The sequence below is a fragment of the Enhydra lutris genome, unplaced genomic scaffold (genome assembly GCF_002288905.1).
Source record: "Enhydra lutris kenyoni isolate GAN:26980312 unplaced genomic scaffold, ASM228890v2 scaffoldscaffold3, whole genome shotgun sequence".
Lineage (NCBI taxonomy): Eukaryota > Metazoa > Chordata > Mammalia > Carnivora > Mustelidae > Enhydra > Enhydra lutris.
The window spans coordinates 66792646-66818515 of NW_019154087.1; the positions used below are offsets into that span (position 1 = coordinate 66792646).

A 25870-nucleotide genomic window follows, 5' to 3' on the forward strand; every position below is an offset into this window, starting at 1 on the left:
TGTGATGGTTAACATTATATGTCAACTTGACTGGGCCAAGAGACACCCAGAAAGCTAGTAAGGTATCACTTCTGGGTATGCTGGTGAGGGTATTTCCAGAAGAGATTAATATTGAAATCAGGAGGTTGAGTAAAGCAAATCTGCTCTCACCAGTGTGGGCAGGCATCCTCCATCTGTAGAGGGCCCCAAAAGAGCAAAAGGTCAGAGGAAGGGTGAGTTCTCTGTCTTTTCTTGACACGGGATATCCATCTTCTCCTGCCCTAGGACTTTGTGCTCCTGGCTCCTGGGCCTTTGGACTCTGGGACTTCGACCAGTAGGCTGCCCCATGGTTCCTAGGCTTTGGGCCTCAGACAGAGTTATACCATCCGCTCCCGTTTTTTTTTCTAGGCCTTTGGACTTGGACTGAATTACATTACAGGCTTTTCTGGTTCTCCAGCTTGTAGATGGCAGATCATGCATATTTCAGACTCCATAATCACGTGAGCCAATTCCCATAATAAATTTCCTCTTCTATCTGTCTATCCATCTAGGTAGCTAGCTGTCATCTATCTATCTAATATGTCCTATTGCTTTGGCGTTCTCCAGAGAAAAACCCTGACTAATACATGAGTGGAGGAATATTAGGGTAGCCCAAGTAGAGAGATATGAGTAGCTTAGTTTTAGATACAGTGTGTCTGTTAGCCATTCAATTGGAGATGTCAAATAAGCGCTTGGGTATACGTGAGTCTCCTCATCCAGCTATCCACCTGATGCACTGTTTATTGTCCAGCTCCTTCGTCTAGAATGCCAGCTCCATGAGGGCAGGAACTCTGCCTGTTTTGTTCACTGCTATGTCCCCAGTACCTAGAAGAATGACTGGGGCAAAGTAGATGCTTAGTAAAATATACTGGAAATGTGAATGAAGGAATGGATGAAAGAGTTAAGTGTTCTGTATGACAAAGTAGGTTGCGAATAGGATACAGTTAGGAAGTGTCTGTTTGAAAGTTAGATTGCTTGCTGAGCTATTACTAAGATGATATTAGCAATAGGCATCATGTAATCAACATTTTCTGTGTAGAACTATGTAGAAATGAAGAGACACTTGCAAGGCTTCTGTAAACTTTTATTTTATACTTATGGGCCACTGCCAATGCAGGGGCCTTGGCTTCTGGCTCATTTCTACAGATTTGCTTGGGAAGGTGTGATAAAGGTAAAAACTGGAAATACTCCTTTTGGTAAACCATGGCTACTTACTGGTCCATAAGCAAAATGCACATTGAAGCCTGTGTGTTATTCAGAATCTATGATTTTCTGAACTGATGAAATGTATCTTCATATGCAAGAGACAACCACATCTTAAAAAAGAAGACAATTGTCTAAACAAAATGCTGTGAACTTTGGCTTATATTATAGGTATATATCACTGCACGTGATGCACCAGTAAGTTATGGAATCCTACTGCTAACACATAAAGGAGCCCTGCAATTGGATCAACTGGAACCTGATATCATTTTATATACAACTACGCTAAAATGTAGCCCAACAAGTCAGCTTAGCTAATTTATCATCAGCAATCTGTCTGTGAAGTCTGACAGGAAACATCGGACCTCTTGTCAGTCTCATCAGCATACTGAGTTGAGGAACCAAGACAATATAATACTTCAATATTTAATGACTTTTGCTCTAGCACAGGAAAAAGTACAATCCCAAATGCTGTTTTATCAAATGAACCCACCAACCAGCTCAACAAACACTATTGTTAACCCATGGTTCATCCCCATTCATGCTGCCTCCCATATCCCATTTGTAATGGTGACATGTTCACAGGATTTATGACACAGACAGATTAAAACTAAGACCAGCGGTCATGATAAGCAACCACTTAGATTCCACTTAGAGTATGTCCTGCGGTACGATTACAGGTCAGTGTTATTAGATTACATTAAATCCATACATACCATAACACACATGCATATATCACACACACAAGTACATTCCATAAAGACAATCACAGAAAAATTGGCTAAAAAAATGTACAGTTGTTTATATATATTTATATACACCACAGTAAAAGATTTTCTGCTGTACTCACAGTCTGTAAACATCTTAGAACATGCCCAGCAAAAGTCACTGTGGGCCCTTTGAAATGGTGACCATGTGAGGAGTGGGGGTGGGGGAGGTGTTTAGATTCATGCTGGAAACCCAGGGAAGTGAAGAACTGTAAATTCAAGGTGGCATTTGAGGGTAATTATATCTCACTGATGTGATAAACTCAGCTGGTCACTTTGAAATGGTTTCTTATATGGAAAAGTGAAGGATCAAAAACGTCGGACCGACAGTTAACATTTTTAGAGGAATCAAGAGACTATGAGGTGATATGTATAACATATATGTATGTACATATACGTATATGTCCACATACACGTTACTATTACCAAATGCACACATATATGTTACTATTATTTTAAAAAAAAAACCTCAATGAAAATTTCCAAGTCTTCTAAAAACCTTGTCTTTTTCTACTAGTTGTGCTTTAGATGTAAATACATTCCACTGAAAGTCTTGGGTATGGTTGAATGATATGCACATTTAAATTTTAGTACATGATATTGATTTTACATAAAATATCTACATTAAAAAAAGATTGGGCTTGTGAAAAATAGAACTAGTTGATTCAAGCATTATTTTACAATTTCACATAAAAATATGCTCCAGAGCTCCTATAATGAAACCTTATTACAAAAGAAAATAAAGGTTCTTAAAAATTCTTTGAATACCAGCTATTACACTGCCACATATGGATATCAGCCTGTGCTTTAAGTGCCTATATTTGCTGCGGCTTGAAAACTGATGTTTTAAAAATTAAAAAGTGACATGAAAAACATTAACCTGATTGCTTACCTTACTGCATCTGGCCAATTCAAAAAAATTTAAAATCTTGTCATAATCACTAAATTTTCATGGTGGCTAGTTCTCGCTGGACATTCCACAGAAGCTGTCAAGTACTGGAAGACTGTTTTCATGCAAAAGTAGTAAGTACCCATCTGATTTAACCAAACAGTCTCCCTTCCTCCTGCCAACTCCCACCATTTTTTTAGTGGGGAATATGTAAATAACAAGCAGAATATGTAAATTAGATAAATTAAAGAAATAAGATTCATCAAATTTGTGACCATAAACCAGTCCACCCTCTGATGTTTTGGAAAGCATTTTTCTGGGTTTGGGGCTGAGTCACAAGAGAAGGATTAGAGAAAAGATTTCTGGAAACACAGTTGCTGTGTGATTTTTTTCTCCAATAGAATTTGAAGGATTACTGATGAATATCTCTTAAGATGTTTAGTTAATGCTGTCCTTATGGCTGCTCCTCTCTGTGTTGTGGTTGTTTTGTTCATGGTTCTTCCACTGTATGCTTGTTCCATTCATGGGGACCGAGGTCATCAGACTTTTGGATTGGTAACAGCAGCAGCAGAGGCAGGACTGGGGGAAGAAACAAAGTCTAAATAAATAAGCCTACCAACCTGTTGCCAGCAGAACACAGAAGCCTTGGGTTCCTACCAACAAAACGTGAGGAGAGAATGTGAACCTGAACAGTGATCTAGAGTATGGAGCTAGTAATCTCTAGGTAGAAATTAAACCGTCCATTCTAGTGCAGAGAAATAGATCCCTTATTTCTTGTTTTAATTTATTCACCAAATCCAAGTGGAAGGGAAGGCAGTGTTGGCCTGAGGGAGCATGTCCTATGACTTGGGGTGGACATGGGTAGAGAAGGGTCCGGAGGGGCTTGGCATTTCTGCAGTGTGCCTCACCTGTGTGGCTGCCTGCTTTGGATATCTTATCTCTCCTCATAGCCTTAGGTGGTAGGTGCTATTTTTCCCATTTTATTACTGAGGATAAGGTGGTTTAGAGGGGGAAACAGGCAGAATTGGAATTAGAACCTAGGACTCTCTGGATTAAGGTCTTTCTCCTGCATATATTGCCTCTGTATGAAGATTAATACAAAGATTGGTTTAATTTCTGAGAGTTTGTACCTTGATTTTCCCTTCCCCCCTAATTAATATATAAGTTAATTAAATTAGATTAATTCCAGATTATATGATGGATTAATTATGACCAGCATTTTAGTTAATGCTTCCTTGGGCAGAGCCTTTCTTTCTCTCTTTCTTTCTTTTCTTAAGATTTTATTTCTTTACTTGAGACAGAGTATGAGCACAAGTGGGGAGAAGGATCAGCGGGAGAAGTAGACTCCCCGAGGAGCAGGGAGCCTAATGCGGGACTCAATCCCAGAACCCCGGGACCACGACCCAAGCTGAAGGCAGATGCTTAACAGACTAGCCACCCAGGCTCCCCAGGCAGAATCTTTTCTAGAGCACTTCATGACTTGTAAACATTGTCAAGTAGACTTTAAAAAGGTAGCAGCTAGAACTTCCATACCAAGTTTCATCTGTTTGTAAGATTCTTTGGTAAATATATGTCAATCTCCTTCCATTCTCCTGTCCATTCCATGAGGGCAGTCATGGTGTTTTTTCTCCCTTCTCTATCCCTAATAATAAAAAAACTCCTACTGAGAGCTTGTTATTGTCCCAAGTGCTTAACAAATATTAACCCACTGAATCCTACCTGTGAGATAGATACAGTGATCATCTGATTTTACAGATGATCAAACTGAGGAGGTAGGAGAGGTATCACTTGGACCTGGGTTAGACAGTTACCAAGTACAGAGCTGTGATGTAAATCAAAATTGTTTGCTTCCAGATCCTGCACCCTTGACCTCTATACTACTCTTCCTAACATGTGTCATAAATTGCAGTGAAACATCCCGGCCAAAGGATGCAGTAAGGATTTATGCCATGCTAACCGTCCCAGGAACTGGAGAGATGATACCTCAGGAAGAAGGACATGGAGCTTCTGGAAGACATGGTTGGCTTAGATGCAAGGAAGTTTGAAGAACAGAAGGAAACTGATTTCAAATGAAATTATATTAGCTCAGATGGCCAGGGCATAGGCTATTATTAAATACCCTATTATTTAGCAAAAACTTTTTTAAACAGCAGACTTCACGTTTTGTTGAGGCTGTGGTTAACATCTAAGAAAACGGGAGGCATGACTAGATTGTGTGTATTCTCTGGAGCCTGGAGCTCACAGTTGCGCATTTCTTTATAAAGCAGCATACTAAATTAACAAGCTATTAAGTTAGTTCTTTTTAGTCAAGCCCCTGCATATTTTGTTGTCTGAATTGGTATTTCCTTTCAGACAATTTTTCTGACAATATTGCTTTATGCTGGCAATCTGACCCTCTTTCTGGGTAACAAAATAGGATTTTCACTTCTCTACTGGAAATTAGCCAAGCTCGTTGGTGACTTCATGTACCCCGTTGGTTGTCCTTAAAAAGATATATGCAAACCAGTCTCACCTGGAAACAATTCTTAAATTTCTTGCTCACAAAGTACAGAGCTATGGGGTTTATACATGAATTCATGGTTGCCAAGTTAATGCCGATGTAATCCATGAGCAGCAAGAAACTAGAACAGAAGAAAATAGTGGAATAATTAGAAGATAATGTTTTCAACCTGCTAACTAGCATTTATCCCTAGAATAAGCATTTTTCTTGCCCAGGAGCCATTTCTTATAGGTGGCAGTCAGAATATTTTTAAGGCCTTGTTTAAGTGGCAGTTTCAGTTCTGCAGAACATTTACGGATATACCTGCCACTTGGTTAGCTCAAACCATGACGTACAGCCCCAGGAGAGGAGCCGCAAAATTATAGATACAGCTCAAACAAACTCTGGCATCAGTCATGGGCTATGTTAGCGAAAGAAAAATAATCAACTTTGCAGTTTTTTAATTTTTAGGGCTAACGAGACTGTAGACTAGACGGTTTTGTAAAAATATCATAAGCGTGACAATTGGAGAAACTTCACTTTCCTAACGAGTACACAGGACCGTACCTAAGTAATTCACATCGGTTCTTGTCCATCTCATCGTACACGGTTTTCTTCAAAATACGGCTCAAGTGAAGAGGGAACCAGCAGAGAGCAAAAATTACAACCAAGCAGAAAACTGTTTTTGCCACTTCTCGACGCTAAAGGAAAGTGAGGGGGAAAAGAGTACAATAAATTTAGTGTTTTTCTGCTAGAGGAAAGAGCTACACAAAGGATGTAGTAGACAGCAGAGAAAGAATTACTTTAAAAAGAGCCAGAAGAGTGTGCCTCACAGTGCCTCCATCTCCTCAAGATTTGGAGTCCAACTTTCTAATCAAGGAGTTGCTAATGATTCTTTTGGGCAGCTGCCAGGAAGGATGGTGGCCTCAAGCTGGTTATTAGGGTCAGGACAGAAGTTCGATGTCAGGGAAATGGAAATTGGCTGGAGCTGAGCCAACACTGGAGCTGAATGTGTGTGTGTGCACCCATGTGTGTGACTATATGGGGGGAATGGTTAACTAAAAGCCTCAATGATGGGTAACTAGCATTAATGACAGCATGGCAGTCAATGTGACTGAACCCAACATAATAAAGAATGAACAAATCTACGAAGATATTTGGAAAACAGAAGTAGGGAATAGAAGATAAAAGCCAATAGCGATGTGTTTTCTCCATTTCTTGATGTTGAAGAAAGCTAACATTGGGAGTTTTTTGCTTTTAAAATTCTCTTATTAATGACATGTAGCTTCCAAAGACCTCTGTTTGCAAACAGAGGGATGAGGGAAAAGGATTATCAGCAATGTTGATTAGAATGACTGGGACATGTTAACCCTGGACTGACCTCAGTTTGAAGGTTTACATACTTTAGAGTTTGTGTAGGACCAGAAAAATCATAGGTTAGGAATTATCTGCAACCAGACACTTGTGTGCATCATGCTTGAGTATTACAATGCATGCATTTGAAAGCCTAACTAGGAACATAAAATGCAACTTGTCTGTAACTGGGATCAGTTAATGTCAAAATAAAATTGATTGAAAACAGGACTTGGAAGGGTAATGTTGGTTCAACCCAAAGCACATAGCATTAAGTATGGGCAGCCTACAATAAACCCACATGATTAATAGAGCCGTTTAAAAAGATTTCAAGGCATTCGTCACAAATTGTGGCTCTAGCCCGAAGGACTGGGGTTCTTTAATCTTTTAAGTTATTGGGTGGACTATGGCTTCAGAGAACATCCAAGCTGAGCAACAATTGAGAAAATAAGAAGTTCCGATCTGTAGGAATAGGGGCTCATTTTAAAGGATCCTTTTGTGTACACGGAAAGTGTGACCAGAAAAAGAGAAAAGGAGGGTACTGGGGGAGAGGCTGTCTCCCTTGAGCAAATCCTCAGAGGACGATCCTTCAAAACCCATTATTAATTTGTTGCCATGGCAGTCTGGTACTTGTATTTGCTTAACCAGTATGTCTTCTCCTGTTCTCCTTGTATCAGTCAAATCCTTGATTTTGTTGCTGCAGCAGGGGAGTTCAGGCTAATCGACTTCAAGGCCACCTGACACAGTCTGACTGCTGAGATCAAGTAGAAATCGCTGTGTGAGTTTGCTGGAAAAGCTACTAAAAAGTGGAGGCTAGTCCTCAGATGCACAAACACTAATGTGGTCTATATTCTTGCCCTTTTTGCTGCCTGGAAATCTGAGAGAAGGTAGAGCTGTAGTTCCTGTCTTCTAACGGAAAAGTCAGCAAAAAGGGCAGAGCCCTGGCTTCCGAGTCCCTTGAGCACTGAACCTGTGACATCTGATTTTTTTGCTGTGGGAGAATGAAGAAACCCTCACTTGTTTTACTCAATGTTATTTTGGGTTTTCTGCTACCAGCATCCAAACACAATCCCTAACTGATAAAAGTTGTTGTCAGAATAATGAAGAGAAATTTGAGAAAACCACGCAGGAAGCAAAACCGGGAGCCAAGTAGGATACTAGCCAAAGGGTGGCAGGGCCTTTCTCTGAATTTAGTTCCCCACGGCCCCGACGGAAGGTCTTGAAGCCCGGCCTGCTCTCGCTGTTAAAATCTGTTACAACTTTTGGTGCGACGCTAGGCAATGCCTCATAGGACCAAGACTTCAGTTTTAATCTGCATTTGGATTAGCCAGTCTCATAATCAAGTGTATAAGGAGGTCTGTCCTGCCTATATCACAGGGTGCTTGGAGGAATCAAACAAATGACATGCTCTTTGGAAACATAAAGAATGCAATGGAAATGTGAAGCAGAATCCTATTATCCTCACAGGCAATTCTGTTCAGTTATTTTCAGAGCAGTTACCATTCATAACTTAAACAGGCTCAATTATGGTATTAATGAAAATTTCAGCACTGAAGAACATTGTCTTTTTGTTTTTTACAAATTTATTCTAATTAATTACCTCTACTGCAGGAGTGAGAGGCCAGCATTGTTTGATATAGTTCCCATTTGGAGCCCTTGAAACATTCATGCCTGAACAAGTCATACTCAAATCTACTTTTTCTGTTAAATTTTACTGAAAGATAATAGCTACCTTTTGTATGCATGTCAGATTTTACAAAGTATATGTATGCACTTAATTTTTTTTTTAAAGATTTTATTTATTTATTTGACAGGCAGAAATCACAAGTAGGCAGAGAGGCAGGCAGAGAGAGAAGGGGAGGCAGGCTCCATGCTGAGCAGAGAGCCGGATGCGGGGCTTGATCCCAGGATCCTGGGATCATGACCTGAGCTGAAGGCAGAGGCTTTAACCCACTGAGCCACCCAGGCGCCCCTGTATGCACTTAATTCTTTTGATTTCTGTAGTGATATCAATTCACATACTATTTTGCCCAGTTTACAGATAAAGAAGCTGAAGCTCAGAAAAATCAGTACAGTAGTGGAAAGGAGTCACTGATGAGGAATGGTGATTGTATAGGACAGATTTATGGGCTCCATCAACAACTCATTAACTTCTGGTGCGGCTGGGTGTTCTTATATACTTCTCTGCTCAGACTGAGAACTTATGGGCGGTCCTAGTTTTACTCTTTGAATTAATATATAACATTTTCTGGGTACTTAATATGAGCTATGGTATATGCATTAGGTGATCCCTTTGATGTATTATTATATACATTTTATATAATTTTTTAAGACTTGAATTAATATTTGTACAGAAAGATGCAAGTATTATTATATGCATCTTATGAAAAACTAGGGATTCAGAGAGATTAAGCAATTTGCCCAAAATCACAGAGCTCAGCAAGTCTAAGTGTAAAGCTTTGCCCTCTAAAGCCACCTCTGTATCTGTTCTGTTTGCTGCTTGGGGGAGGGGCATGGGGGACCAACAACAGCTTCCTGGGCTCTTCAAAATTTGACCTCTTTTTCTGTACCCAATCCCGAATCCTATCATGAGTCTTACCTTAGATGTTTCTTTTTTTTTTTTTTTTTTTAATTAACACATAATGTCTTATTTGCCCCAGGGGTACAGGTCTGTGAATCATCAGATTTTACACACTTCACAGCACTCACCATAGCACATATCCTCCCCAATGTTTATAACCCAACCACCCTCTCCCAATCCCCCTTCCCCCTGCAACTCTGTTTGTTTCATGAGATTGAGAGTCTCTTATGGTTTGTCTCCCTCCCAATCTCATCTTTCATTTTTTCCTTCCCTACCCCCCAAACCCCTCACCCTCCCTCTCAAATTCCTCAAATCAGGGAGATCATATGATAATTGTCTTTCTCTGATTGACTTATTTCGCTCAGCATAATACCCTCTAGTTCCATCCATGTTGTTGCAAATGGCAAGATTTCATTTCTTTTGATGGCTGCATAGTATTCCTGTGTGTGTGTGTGTGTGTGTGTGTGTGTGTGTGTGTGTGTTTAAAACATCTTCTTTATCCATTCATCTGTTGATGTGGCTGTTGTGGACATTGAGATGTTTCTCTAATGAGGTTCGTCTCTTTTTCCCCACTCCCCAAATGCATGGTGCCCATGCCATGTTCTCACTGGACTCTTGTCCTTGCACTTGAAATATGCCCCCTGTCATCTCCTTCCCTGTCAAATGCCTTTATCCTTGACGAACAACTCAATCTCCCTCATCTATGACAAACGTCTCTGTGACTCTGTCTTACATCCTCCTTGGCTTCCCACAAAACAGTCCACTTCTACCATACCTTGTGATTCTGTTTTCCAAATGTTTCATATTTGTATTTTATTTCTGCACCAAGACTTCATCTGCTTCTTTGTGTCCTGGCACAGTTCCAAAAAGCCCAGTTCAGTTCACAGACACACAAACACACGTGTTGAATATACTCTTGGCAAACTAAATCAGAGTTCCTCTCTATCTGGCCCTGCCCCCATGGCCACCTCTTTTGTCGGTAGGCTATCCACATTCACAAAAGAAATTCCTAATATTAAAACTATAAAGAAAACAATTATAAGACACTATTTTTATTTTTAGGAAATGAGGCTACGTCAGCTGAATACAATATCTATAGGCTTTCTGTTGTCTGGACAAATCAGTCTTGGCCAAATTTTCACGAGCCTATGAGGTTTACCTGTTTAAGGTGCTCACTGAGGGCAATTCTCAAGCTGCCGTTCCTTCTGTTTAACATCTCACAGGTCATAAGGGTGTAGAAGATAGCAGTGCATACCAAGGGCATGCAGAAATAGAACCCGAAGAGCCACCAATCCTTTACATCTTGGTAAAACTGTAAGGTGAATAAAAGGGAGAGAAACGGAGGGGTATTATAATCTAAACTTACTGGGCAGTACCTCTGATGACTTCAAAATCTTCACGCCTGCAGGAACGTTTCTATGTGCACACCCTCTGGTTGTGGCAAAGGGCTTGGGGGTGACGCTCAAACTCAATTCAATTGGAAACTCCAAAAATCATCGTGGATTTATAAAAGCCCATGAAAGAATGTCACTTCGAAATAAATGATCCTGACAAAGATACTTATTATGAACTGAAGTTGGTTTTAATTACACAATGGGAGACGCCCTAATCAAGAAAAAGAATTCCCTTCCAAAGCTCATACAGCATGATTTTGAGATAAACAGAATATGTATTTATCTTTACTTATTGATGAGCCTCAAAATTTTGTTAGTGCCTGGTTTCCTTTTGACTCGTGGTTAAAGTGTACTTAATGGGAGTCTTGTTTGGTAACAACAAAGGTTATGAATGGCTTATCTGTGCAGCTCTGGTTACTGGGAGTTAACCCTTTGCCTGGTATGCTTGCTATGTGACCTTGCAGCCCGCCAGTTTGAGCCCTCAAAAACCATGTCCTTTCTCACTCTTTAATACTTATCACCTGGAAACTATTGAGGTCGAGTATCTTATCTGAAGCCATAGTTAGCATTATCTCCTTGTGCGCAGGCTTTGTAAATAGAGGATTATTCAGTTTTATGTGTTTTTAAAGGAGAAAATTTAGTACCCTATAAAAATGGAAATTAGAAAATTGTATCTACATGCTTCCTTCCACTAAATTAATCGCTAACTTAGAAATGCTTTGCTCTGTGTTCTTTCTCCAGATTGTTTATTTACGAAGGATAATGCGGCCTCCTGTATCATCTCAGTTCCCACAGTAAAAAATAATCATGCTGCTCTGTGAAAAACTGGATGGTTGCTGAATATAGAAAGAGGCCTAGTGGGCTACACTTGTAACATGTCTATTAAAATAATCTATAAATGGCTCTTGAGGAAAAAAAGTTCTGGGCAGAGGTTCTTAACTGTTCTTATGCCATCGACCCCTTTGAACGTCTGGTGAAGACTGTAATCCTTTCTGAGAATAACACTTCTATATGCCTAAAAGTAAGATTACAGGGTAACCACTTACATTGAAACACAGCTGTTGAAATAGTAAAAAGAAAATTCTGATATAGAAATAGAGGTGTTTATTAATAAGTTAAGGGAAAAATCTAATGTTGGTTCTAATAACTATCAGAAGTTGGAAAGTGATGAGCATAAATGATATTTCAAGATTATCTGTTATTGTGACAAGAAAATGTCTATTATTCCTATTAGTAGAAATATGGTTCTGTTAAATATGCTTGTGGTTCATTGCCTACATTCATAATAGAAGGAAATGATAAATTCCAGTTAGAAGTTAGTGAAAATAAATATGTAATTTCTTTTCCATTTAAGTTCACAGGCCCCTGAATTCTATCCTAAAGTTACTGTAAACTACCAAAGGAGTTGGTTTATTCAGATGTATTCATACAAATATCTCCCTTTCCATATCACACTGTAGAAGATTTCAGTACTGAAGTCAAAACAACAACAACAACAACAACAAAAATCAGAACTCTTTTCCCCTCCCGCCCCCCTTCCAGATGCATTGCTGACTGGGTATGAATGCTGCAGAAGCAGCTGCAGAGGGTTTGGAAGCTGACCCCTGAGGGGTCTGGGTGGAGCCCCTTCCCCCTCCAAGGCACAGGCCTGTAGAGAAAGGGGTCACACATTTCTTTTGAACTTTTGAACATCAGCCAGGGTATGAAGGGACCTCCCTCCACTCTAGGTTAGAGCAAAGTTGAGGAGGAAAGAATGGAACACAAACTAGGGAACAAGAGGAGAAAAAGAATCTGGAAACTTCAGACTTGGAACGGAATGTAAAAAATGATCAGTATAAACTCCTACCTTTTACTGAAACCCTAAGGTAGCCAACCTTTGCTTGCCCACTCTTATTAGAGACTTGTCTTTCGAAAGCTCTTTTCATTTTGCCTGGTTCACATGATTAGTAGCCCCTTCTTATATCAAGACTCTTTTCTCGAACACTTTAGCCTGGAATATCTAGATGGCTTATTGCCACTTCCCAAATTCTGATAACCTCCTGCTGTTTTCTTTGTTCTTTCACTTTGGAGACTGACTTAATAAAAAGGTCAGTAGATAAACAGAATACCTTCATTTTACCATTGCCAGTTTGGCAGTTTTCAAGAGCACTTTTAAATTTAAAATAAGAATTTCCAAAGAGGAAAACTGGTCAACTGTAAAACCACTAATTTTGTGAATTTTCCAAGTTAGGAAAACATACCTGGAGATGTCTGTAAATGATTAAATGTGGAATCTGAGCTGTATGAAACCTACATCAAAGCCCTAAATCATGCCGGTTTAATAGAAGTAGTTACCCTTTTCGTTTTTCTCCTCCGTCCACATTTGACTAGTTTGGTAAAGGAAATATGCATTTTAAACATGTTTTCCAATACACTCAATTACATAATTAAAGTCTGGAGAAAAACATTAATGTGGTCAGGTGTATTAAATAAAGACGGAATTCGCTTAACTAAAACACTTTAAAAAAAGTTCTGCAAATTTATATCATTTGTATAATACATGCAGAATTGTACGACCATAAGTACCTGTAAGTATGGCTTCCTACTTTAAGTTAATAAATCTATCTTTTAAAAAAAATGTGAGCATTGTGCATTTGCCCAAGTAACATAAAATGCCTATTAGCATGCCTGTCAGATGGAAATTGTTGTGCTGTGTTGCTTATTATAAAAACAAATAGCATATCCATCTTTTTTTCTCAGTTTCTTTCAGTTCATGTGCTACCGAAGTGAGCATTGAGTATGTTTGTTTTAGACTCTGAGTTGTTTGGTGCAGAACAGTCCTGTCTACGATTGTGCTATAAGAGTGAAAACAAAATAGTTCTATTCAAGAAGCTAAACCCTCCCATAACGTGTACTTTTCATGCAGCTGAAGAATATGTGACCAAACTAAAAGAGTAAACCACGCTGGGCACTGTAGAAATATCAAGTCTTGGCGATGATAACATATAAATGAAGACCTCCTCTCCCTCCCCCAGTTAATTTTCTTTATACTCTCCATACCTCCATGAATTTTGACGTGGCATTGAGCATACAGGTTTTGTGCTGTTCACCCTTATATTCAAAGGGCACCATGACAAAGCCAATAGCTTCAGGGATGGCCAGGATAAAAGAAAGGATCCAGATGGAGACTATCTCAATGGCAGTGATCAAGGGAATCCCAATTCCCTGAACTCGACTCCAGGAGGCAACTGCTCTGTACCTGGAAAAAAAAAGGGGGCGGGGGGGGGGAAGGGGGTGGTGGTGGAAAGCAGTCGTTACAAAATTTATAATTTATTTAAAGAAATTAGAAATGCTGGAAAGATCTTTCCCTTGGCCAATGACGAATCATTGGCTTTTTATCACTTTCTGTGAGTTCTGATGTGAAAAATAAGCGGGATCCTTAAGAGTTTCATCCCTTTGGGAATCAGTTGCTTCAGCAGGCCCAAGTCTGAAATCTTCATTTGGGGTTCAGCAAAATCTTGTGACAGTTTATAATATGGCAGCATCAGATAGATTTGCCTGTGTTTTTTTCACACTGGAGGAAAACTGATGGAAGGAGTAGTGAAACCTGCTGGTATTCATTAAGGTCGTATCTTATTCCTCTTTATATATTAAAAAAGAAACTTGAGGGAGGTCGGCGGGGATGGTCTAGTTGGGTAATGGGTATTAAGAAGGGTACTTGTTGGGGCCCCTGGGTGGCTCAGTGGGTTAAGCCTCTGCCTTCAGCTCAGGTCATGATCTCAGGGTCCTGGGATGGAGTCTTGCATCGGGCTCTCTGCTCAGCAGGGAGCCTGCTTCCCACCACCCACCCCTGCCTGCCTCTCTGGTCTATGTGTGATCTCAGTCTGTCAAGTAAATAAACAAAATCTTTAAAAAAAAAAAAAAAGGGCACTTGTTGTGATGAGCACTGAGTGTTATATGTAAGTGATGGACCACTGAATTCTACTCCAGAATCCAACTTTGCCCTGTATGTTAACTAACAGGAATTTAAATTTTAAAAAAAGAAACTCAAAACATTATCTATGAGGTAGATCTAGATACCCTTAAGTGAATAGTAGCCATAGATAGCCCATCATCTTCTCTTTTCTTCTATTCTCACTGTACAACTGGTACAGTGGCCTTGTACCAGGTGACAGTTCTAGTAAGTAAATATTTCTGGTAAATATCAGAGAATGACTGTATCTCTCCCATTATGGTCCTGTGTAGAACAGATAAAATGGAGTTAAATTTACCTTGGTTCCTAATCTTTAGGGAAGATTCCTAATAGAAAACAATGGTTCACCTCCTATACTGTTGATGGGAATGCAAGCTGGTGCAACCACTCTGGAAAACAGCATGGAGGTTCCTCAAAAAGTTGAAAATAGAGCTACCCTGAGACCCAGCAATCGCACTACTGGGTATTTACCCTAAAGATACAAATGTAGTGATCCGAAGGGGCACATGTACCTGAATGTTTATAGCAGCAATGTCCACAATAGCCGAATTATGGAAAGAACCTAGATGTCCATCAAAAGATGAATGGATAAAGATGATGTGATATATATATATATATACACACACACACACACACACACATATACACACAATGGAATACTATGCAGCCATCAAAAGGAATGAAATCTTGCCATTTGCGATGACGTGGATGGAACTAGAGGGTATTATGCTGAGCGAAATAAGTCAATCAGAGAAAGACAATTATCATATGATCTCCCTGATATGAAGAAGTTGAGAGGCAATGTGGGGGGTTTGGGGGGTAGGAAAGGAATAAATGAAACAAGATGGGATAGGGAGGGAGATAAACCATAAGAGACTCTTAATCTCACAAAACAAACTGAGGGTTGCTGGGGGGAGGGGCTAGGGAGAGGGTGGTTGGGTTATGGACATTGGGGAGGGTATGTGGTATGATGAGTGCTGTGAAGTGTAAACCTGGCGATTCACAGATCTGTACTCCTGGGGCTAATAATACATTATATGTTAATAAAAAAAATTAAAAAATTAAAAAACAAAAGAAAACAATGGTTCATACCAAAATGCAGAACATAAATGTAATAGAACAATGATGTCAATCAAAAAACAAACTGACATTAAGAAATTGTTTACCTCATTTTTTACTTCAATATTTTTGTGATAATAATCACATTTCAATGTTAAGTCTATAGAGGGTTTGGTTTTGAAACTCTGCTTTGACCTGAAGTGATGGTCTGGTGCTAATGACTTTTAGACCTACTATTAAGATGGGACTGTGACATGGTATGACATTTTTGGCTTCATTCTTGAAATTTTTTTTTTTTTTTTTTTTGCTGTTGTAATGGGAAGGAAATATTCTCTTTTTATAGATTTCATTAGATAATGCCAGAAGAAGACTGTAAAACAGACAAAGGCATTGAGGACAGGTGCACATGGGTTTGTAGGACACATGACTTAACATCAAAGATTTGTGAAGCCAAGGGAAGCTACCTGTATCCCTTATATTTAGTCTTCCATCTCAGTAGGTCCATGAAAACACAAGTCATAGAAATTATGCTACCTAGTTTTTCACTGTTGCTTAGAACCCAGAGTTTGGGTTTGCAGGATGATGCCACATGGCATAGATACAGCACGATTTACTGAGAAATTGTTTTGCAAAAGATTTTTAGGGTAAACAAGACTGGTGTACAAAATGAATCTTAAGAAAAAGTCTAGATTAGTTCAGAAAATAAAATACAGCTATGGAAACAGACCAAGAAAATCCTTTCACGATATAGCCAAGGTTGCATTTTTAAATTTATGGTTATTTCCAGTGGGATAAAGACTGCTATTTATTTTGCTTTTCATTTCTGTTTACTTTTCTTTGTTGCCTTATTAGACTGGCAGCCTGATGTCCAGTAAAAGCTAAAAGGAATGGAGACAGGATGTCTATATCCTGAGGCTGTGAGTTGTATCTATTTCTTTTCCCTCTTCCCTTAGATCAACTATCAGGAAAGGTGATTTAAATAAAATGCTTTATCTCCTAAGGGAGTGAGAAAGCCAGATTTCTTAGGCAGGATTGGAGATAGAATATGGTTTGAGTAAAAAAAATATGGTCAACATGTTCTTATGATGAATACATTCACACAGCAGCTTCATTTTATAATATGCTGCGTTCCCAGAATATTACACATTTATAATCTAATGTAAATTCAACATTTTCAAATAAATAGAAGTAATGTTTACTGTGTGGTGTAGCAAACCCACATGGCTGAGAATTAGATTATTCTTCTTTTGTAATCACACTGATTTTGATAACATTTCCATGAGATGAGAAGACAACCATACTGCAATTAGAAATAATCGTTTGTGGTGACAGACATAGGAATAGGTGTGGAAAGTAAGAAATACTGGGTGTTCCAAAAATGATGTCTATTTGGAATATAATGATACAACCTACATATATGCAAACCTGTTCTCCTTACTAGATGCGATTATAAAGCATCCTTCAGGGGAGTTGATGTGTACATATGACATCCTCACTTGACACAGAAAATCTGCAAGTGTAGATTCAACCACTAACAACTGATATTCCAGAAATGATGTCTCCTTTTTGAAATGCTTTCTTCACTTGGCTTCTACTACATTCTTCTGGGTTTTCTCCAGCTGATAAGACTGGCCACTCCCCATCTCATCATCTTGGCTGGAAACTGCTTAATTCTCAAACTCTTAGTAGCACTGGATTCCACCTTAGTCCTTGGACCTCTTTCCACCTCTATTGACACACTCTCTTTTAGTGATTTATACAGTCTCATGGCTTTAGTATCAATTTTCTATATACTGATCATTAATTCCCAAATTTACAACTCTAACCTAGAACCTGGCCTCTAGTTCCAGACTTGTCTATCCAACTGCTTAACTGAGATGGCCACTTGATATCCAGTAGGCATTGGCACTCACCCAAGCCAGACTCCTGGTCCTCTTCCATGACCCCCACCCTAACCTCTCTCCAGTCTTTACCACCTCAGGCCCAGAATCTGAAGTTAGCTTTCACTCCTCTTTTTCTCTTTGTTACCACACATCCAATTCTTTAGCAAACCCTGCAACCTCCTCCTTCACGATGCATCCAAATGTAACCACCTCTCACCAGCTCTCCTGTAGCTTCTGCACCGGGGTCCCTGCATCGACTTTGCCCTACTGTACTCTACCCGGAGTGAGCCTGTTAGCTCAGAAGTCCATCATGTCATCCCTCTGTTCAAATCCCCCAGTGGCTTCCCATCCCAGGAGAATGCCTACTGGTGTCCTCAGAGCTGCTTCATCATCTCCTCCTCTGCTCACTCATATCTTCTTACAGGGTCCTTTCCTGAACATGCTATTTGAAATTGCCAGAATCCCCTCCAGACTTACACTGACCTGCTCACCCTGATTTATTTTTCTCCACAGCACTTATTACCATGTGACCAATCAAAGATTGTATTTATTTTGTTTATTGCTTATGTCCACCCTTTTCTTAAAATATAAACTCCATGAGAGCAGACATTTTATATGTTGGTCATAATGCCTAGAACAATAGATGCCAAATCCATATCTGTTAAGTGTCTTTGTTTGTTTCCTGGACATTTATCTTTATTGGCTTTAGCCAATACACACTAAATTCTGAGCATTTTCTTATTTTTCAAGCCATCCCTGAGTAGGCAACAGATAAAAAGCTAATACTTTGAGAATCTTAGCATCAAATAATTTTTAAAAAAACCCATGAGGGACACTTGGGTTGCTCTTTTTCCCCTTCATGTTCTACTAGTTGGGAACTGAGGGCTGGAGTGTTACTATATCCTCTGCCTCGTCTCCTGTGAATGTGGGGAGCCTGGACCAGGGCTCTGGTGTGCCAACTCCCAGGGGGAGTCTTTTCCTACAACATCAACTTGTTACCCTGTCATGTGATGTACCAAAATAAAACTATAAATTACATGCTTTATTTATGTAAAGATACATGTTACTGTATATGTCTATAAATAGATTTTTAGATGTTTTCAAGGCCAAAGGCATTTAATGCATGTTTTTGAATTTTTGAGGTATGGTCTGGGATGGTCACTAAATTTTAAAATATTTATTATTAAATGTGCTTTAAACAATATAAAATAAAACAAATTCAAGGAGAGGAGTCAAGATGGCGGAGAAATAGAAGGCTGAGACCACTTCAGGTAGCAGGAGATCAGCTAGATAGCTTACCTAAAGATTGCAAACACCCACAAATCCAACGGGAGATCGAAGAGAAGAAGAACAGCAATTCTAGAAACAGAAAATCAACCACTTTCTGAAAGGTAGGACTGGCGGAGAAGTGAATCCAAAGCGACGGGAAGATAGACCGCGGGGGGAGGGGCCGGCTCCCGGCAAGCGGCGGAGCAACGGAGCACAAAATCAGGACTTTTAAAAGTCTGTTCCACTGAGGGACATCATTCCAGAGGCTTAACCGGGGTGAAGCCCACGCGGGGTCAGCGCGGCCTCAGGTCCCACAGGGTCACAGAAGGATCGGGGGTGTCTGAGTGTCGCAGAGCTTACAGGTATTAGAACGGGGAAGCCGGCTACAGAGACAGAGCCGAGGAGTGAGCTCTAAGCTTGGGGTTACCTTGAACCGGTCGCAGGCTCGGTCAGCTCGGAGTGCGGCCGGAGGCCAGGGTGACGGGAATAATTGGGCGCTGTTCTCTGAGGGCGCACTGAGGAGTGGGGCCCCGGGCTCTCGGCTCCTCCGGGCCGGAGACTGGGAGGCCGCCATCTTCATTCCCGCCCTCCGGAACTCTACGGAACGTGCTCAGGGAACAAAAGCTCCCGAAAGCAAACCCGATCGGATTACTCAGCCCGGCCCCTGGTAAGGGCGGTGCAACTCCGCCCGGGGCAAAGACACTTGAGAATCACTACAACAGGCCCCTCCCCGAGAAGATCAACAAGAAATCCATCCAGGATCAAGTTCACCTGCCAAGGAGTGCAGTTTCAATACCAAGGAGAGCAGCGGACTTCCAGAGGAGGAGAAAGCAAAGCACGGAACTCATGGCTTTCTCCCCATGATTCTTTAGCCTTGCAGTTAATTTAATTTTTTTTCTTTTTTAATTTTTTTTTCTCTTCTTCTGGTAAATTTTTTTAACTTTTACCCTTTTCTTTTTTAATGTTTTTTAACTAGTTTATCTAATATATATATTTTTTCCTTTTTATATTTTTTCTTTATTCGTTTTCTTTTCTTAATTGTTTCATTTTTTTTTTTTTCTTTCTGATCCTCTTTTTATCCCCTTTCTCCCTCCTCATGATTTGGGATCTCTGCTGATTTGGCTAAAGCATATTTTCCTGGGGTTGTTGCCACCCTTTTAGTATTTTACTTGCTCGTTCATATACTCTTATCTGGACAAAATGACAAGGCGGAAAAATTCACCACAAAAAAAAAGAACAAGAGGCAGTACCAAAGGCTAGGGACCTAATCAATACAGACGTTGGTAATATGTCAGATCTAGAGTTCAGAATGACGATTCTCAAGGTTCTAGCTGGGCTTGAAAAAGGCATGGAAGATATTAGAGAAACCCTCTCAGGAGATATAAAAGCCCTTTCTAGAGAAATAAAAGAACTAAAATCTAACCAAGTTGAAATCAAAAAAGCTATTAATGAGGTGCAATAAAAAATGGAGGCTCTCACTGCTAGGATAAATGAGGCAGAAGAAAGAATTAGCGATATAGAAGACCAAATGACAGAGAATAAAGAAGCTGAGCAAAAGAGGGACAAACAGTTACTGGAACACAAGGGGAGAATTCGAGAGATAAGTGACACCATAAGACGAAACAACATTAGAATAATTGGGATTCCAGAAGAAGAAGAAAGAGAGAGGGGAGCAGAAGGTATATTGGAGAGAATTATTGGAGAGAATTTCCCCAATATGGCAAAGGGAACAAGCATCAAAATCCAGGAGGTTCAGAGAACCCCTCTCAAAATCAATAAGAACAGGTCCACACCCCGTCACCTAATAGTAAAATTTACAAGTCTTAGTGACAAAGAGAAGATCCTGAAAGCAGCCCGGGAAAAGAAGTCTGTAACGTACAATGGTAAAAATATTAGATTGGCAGCAGACTTATCCACAGAGACCTGGCAGGCCAGAAAGAGCTGGCATGATATATTCAGAGCACTAAACAAGAAAAACATGCAGCCAAGAATACTATATCCAGTTAGGTTATCATTGAAAATAGAAGGAGAGATTAAAAGCTTCCAGGAAAAACAAAAACTGAAAGAATTTGCAAACATCAAACCAGCTCTACGGGAAATATTGAAAGGGGTCCTCTAAGCAAAGAGAGACCCTAAAAGTAGTAGATCAGAAAGAAACAGAGACAATAAACAATAACAGTCACCTTACAAGCAATACAATGACACTAAATTCGTATCTCTCAATAGTTCCCCTGAATGTTAATGGGCTAAATGCCACAATCAAAAGACACAGGGTATCAGAATGGATAAAAAACCAAAACCCATGTATACATTGCCTACAAGAAACTCATTTTAAACCTGAAGACACCTCCAGATTTAAAGTGAGGGGGTGGAAAAGAATTTACCATGCTAATGGACATCAGAAGAAAGCAGGAGTGGCAATCCTTATATCAGATCAATTAGATTTTAAGCCAAAGACTATAATAAGAGATGAGGAAGGACACTATATCATACAGAAAGGATCTGTCCAACAAGAAGATCTAACAATTTTAAATATCGATGCCCCTAAACGTGGGAGCAGCCAATTATATAAACCAATTAATAACAAAATCAAAGAAACACATCAACAATAATACAATAATCGTAGGGGACTTTAACACTCCCCTCACTGAAATGGACAGATCATCCAAGCAAAAGAACAAGGAAATAAAGGCCTTAAATGACACACTGGACCAGATGGACATCACAGATATATTCAGAACATTTCATCCCAAAGCAACAGAATACACATTCTTCTCTAGTGCACATGGAACATTCTCCAGAATAGATCACATCCTCAGTCCTAAATCAGGTCTCAACTGGTATCAAATGATTGGGATCATTCCCTGCATAATTTCAGACCACAATGCTCTGAAGCTAGAACTCAATCACAAGAGGAAATTTGGAAAGAACCCAAATACATGGAGACTAAACAGCATCCTTCTAAAGAATGAATGGGTCAACCAGGAATTTAAGAAGAATTGAAAAAATTCATGGAAACAAATGATAATGAAAACACAACGGTTCAAAATCTGTGGGACACAGCAAAGGCAGTCCTGAGAGGAAAATATATAGCGGTACAAGCCTTTCTCAAGAAACAAGAAAGGTCTCAGGTACACAACCTAACTCTACACCTAAAGGAGCTAGAGAAAGAACAAGAAAGAAACCCTAAACCCAGCAGGAGAAGAGAAATCATAAAGATCAGAGCAGAAATCAATGAAATAGAAACCAAAAAACCAAATCAAGAGCAAATCAACAAAACTAGGAGCTGCTTCTTTGAAAGAATTAATAAGATTGATAACCCCCTGGCCAGACTTATCAAAAAGAAAAGAGAAAGGACCCAAATAAATAAAATCATGAATGAAAGAGGAGAGATCACAACTAATACCAAATAAATACAGACAATTATAAGAACATACTATGAGCAACTCTACGCCAACAAATTTGACAATCTGGAAGAAATGGTTGCATTCCTAGAGACATATAAACTACCACAACTGAACCAGGAAGAAATAGAAAGCCTGAACAGACCCATAACCAGTAAGGAGATTGAAACAGTCATCCAAAATCTCCAAACAAACAAAAGCCCAGGGCCAGATGGCTTCCCGGGGGAATTCTACCAAACATTTAAAGAAGAACTAATTCCTATTCTCCTGAAACTGTTCCAAAAAATAGAAATGGAAGGAAAACTTCCAAACTCATTTTATGAGGCCAGCATCACCTTGATCCCAAAACCAGACAAGGATCCCGTCAAAAAAGAGAACTACAGACCAATGTCCTTGATGAACACAGATGCAAAAATTCTCGCCAAAATACTAGCCAATAGGATTCAACAGTACATTAAAGGATTATTCACCACGACCAAGTGGGATTTATTTCAGGGCTGCAAGGTTGGTTCAACATCCGTAAATCAATCAATGTGATACAACACATTAATAAAAGAAAGAACAAGAACCATATGATACTCTCCATAGATGCTGAAAAAGCATTTGACAAAGTGCAGCATCCCTTCCTGATCAAAACTCTTCAAAGCGTAGGGATAGAGGGCACATACCTCAATATTATCAAAGCCATCTATGAAAAACCCACCGCAAATATCATTCTCAATGGAGAAAAACTGAAAGCTTTTCCGCTAAGGTCAGGAACACGGCAGGGATGTCCATTATCACCACTGCTATTCAACATAGTACTATAAGTCCTAGCCTGAGCAATCAGACAACAAAAGGAAATTAAAGCATCCAAATCGGCAAAGAAGAAGTCAAACTATCACTCCTCGCAGATGATATGATACTATATGTGGAAAACCCAAAAGACTCCACTCCAAAACTGCTAGAACTTGTACAGGAATTCAGTAAAGTGTCAGGATATAAAATCAATGCCCAGAAATCAGTTGCATTTCTCTACACCAACAACAAGACAGAAGAAAGAGAAATTAAGGAGTCCATCCCATTTACAATTGCACCCAAAACTATAAGATACCTAGGAATAAACCTAACCAAAGAGGCTAAGAATCGATACTCAGAAAACTATAAAGTACTCATGAAAGAAATTGAGGAAGACACAAAGAAATGGAAAAATGTTCCATGGTCCTGGATTGGAAGAATAAATATTGTGAAAATGTCTATGCTACCTAAAGCAATCTACACATTTAATGCAATTCCTATCAAAGTACCATCCATTTTTTTCAAAGAAATGGAACAAATAATCCTAAAATTTATATGGAACCAGAAAAGACCACGAATAGCCAAAGGAATATTGAAGAAGAAAGTCAAAGTTGGTGGCATCACAATTCCGGACTTCAAGCTCTATTACAAAGCTGTCATCATCAAGACAGCATGGTACTGGCACAAAAACAGACACATAGATCAATGGAACAGAATAGAGAGCCCAGAAATAGACCCTCAAGTCTATGGTCAACTAGTCTTCGACAAAGCAGGAAAGAATGTCCAATGGAAAAAAGACAGCCTCTTCAAGAAATGGTGTTGGGAAAATTGGACAGCCACATGCAGAAAAATGAAATTGGATCATTTCCTTACACCACACACGAAAATAGACTCAAAATGGATGAAGGACCTCAATGTGAGAAAGGAATCCATCAAAATCCTTGAGGAGAACACAGGCAGCAACCTCTCCGACCTCAGCCGCAGCAACATCTTCCTAGGAACATCACCAAAGGCAAGGGAAGCAAGGGCAAAAATGAACTATTGGGATTTTATCAAGATCAAAAGGTTTTGCACAGCAAAGGAAACAGTTAACAAAACCAAAAGACAACTGACAGAATGGGAGAAGATATTTGCAAACGACATATCAGATAAAGGGCTAGTGTCCAAAATCTATAAAGAACTTAGCAAACTCAACACCCAAAGAACAAATAATCCAATCAAGAAATGGGCAGAAGACATGAACAGACATTTCTGCAAAGAAGATATCCAGATGGCCAACAGACACATGAAAAAGTGTTCCATATCACTTGGCATCAGGGAAATACAAATCAAAACCACGATGAGATATCACCTCACACCAGTCAGAATGGCTAAAATTAACAAGTCAGGAAATGACAGATGCTGGCAAGGATGCGGAGAAAGGGGAACCCTCCTACACTGTTGGTGGGAATGCAAGCTGGTGCAACCACTCTGGAAAACAGCATGGGGGTTCCTCAAAATGTTGAAAATAGAACTACCCTATGACCCAGCAATTGCACTGCTGGGTATTTACCCTAACGATACAAACGTAGTGATCCGAAGGGGCACGTGCACCCGAATGTTTATAGCAGCAATGTCTACAATAGCCAAACTATGGAAAGAACCTAGATGTCCATCAACAGATGAATGGATAAAGAAGATGTGGTATATATACACAACGGAATACTATGCAGCCATCAAAAGAAATGAAATCTTGTCATTTGCGACGACGTGGATGGAACTAGAGGGTATCATGCTTAGCGAAATAAGTCAATCGGAGAAAGACAACTATCATATGATCTCCCTGATATGAGGGAGAGGAGATGCAACATGGGGGGTTAAGAGGGTAGGAGAAGAGTAAATGAAACAAGATGGGATTGGGAGGGAGACAAACCATAAGTGACTCTTAATCTCACAAAACAAACTGAGGGTTGATGGGGGGAGGGGGGTTGGGAGGCGGGGTGGGGTTATGGACACTGGGGAGGGTATGTGCTATGGTGAGTGCTGTGAAGTGTGTGAACCTGGCGATTCACAGACCTGTACCCCTGGGGATAAAAATATATTATATGTTTATAAAAAATAAAATTAAAAAAAATCTAAATAAAAAAAAAAAAGAAATAAAAGACATCCAAATTGGTAAGGGAAAAAAAAAAAAACAAATTCAAAAGATAATACTTCAACAAAATCTATTTTTATCTCTTTTTATTCTTTGTCCATTTCTATTCACATATGCATAAACTAATTATATATTACAGTCATATCAATTACAATTTTGTTTTTAGTTTTATCAACTGTTCATTATAAAAAATACCCCTAGGGGCACCTGGATGGCTCAGTCAGTTGAGCATCCGACTCTTGACTTCAGCTCGGGTCATGATCTCAGGGTCCTGGGATCGAGCCCTGCATCAGTCTCTCTGCTCAGCAGGGAGCCTGCTTCCCCACCCCCTCTGCCTGCCTCTCTGCCCACTTGTGATCTCTCTCTGTGTCAAATAAATAAATAAAATCTTAAAGAATAAGTCCTTATGCTTCTGTAGAGGCCTGGCATTTATTAATTTAATAGCTACACAGTATAACTGGATATTGATAGAGTTTACTTAAATATTTCTCCTAAGATCACATCAATTCTAATGTTTTAAGGTTGTGAATAACACATCTACAAATATGGTTGTACATATAGTTTTTTCTCTTTTTGAATGATTTTCCTGGATTAATTATCTTGAGTGAGATTACTGAATCAAGGGAAGGAAAAGGTAGCTAACATACTTTTAAAAAGTTTCTATCAGGTGCCTGTCCATACTTGCCTACATTAGAAATTATTCTTTTT

The 25870-nt window shown here is 39.5% G+C and overlaps 1 protein-coding gene and 1 long non-coding RNA gene across 2 annotated transcripts in view; one reads left to right on the plus strand and one right to left on the minus strand.

The window, feature by feature from the left end:
* LOC111156755 overlaps positions 1-13178 on the plus strand; it is a 64620-nt gene extending 51442 nt beyond the window's left edge. The window contains exon 3 of the long non-coding RNA XR_002641252.1: positions 11426-13178. This is a non-coding gene — a long non-coding RNA (uncharacterized LOC111156755). The remainder of the gene's footprint in view (positions 1-11425) is intronic.
* LOC111156746 (endothelin receptor type A) overlaps positions 1095-25870 on the minus strand; it is a 63937-nt gene continuing 39161 nt past the window's right edge. Inside the window, exons 4-8 of the mRNA XM_022517810.1 lie at positions 13724-13922; positions 10450-10602; positions 5924-6057; positions 5390-5498; positions 1095-3456 (exon numbers count right to left, since the gene is read on the minus strand). Coding sequence (XP_022373518.1) covers positions 3316-3456; positions 5390-5498; positions 5924-6057; positions 10450-10602; positions 13724-13922 — 736 coding nt within the window. The 3' untranslated portion in view covers positions 1095-3315. The remainder of the gene's footprint in view (positions 3457-5389; positions 5499-5923; positions 6058-10449; positions 10603-13723; positions 13923-25870) is intronic.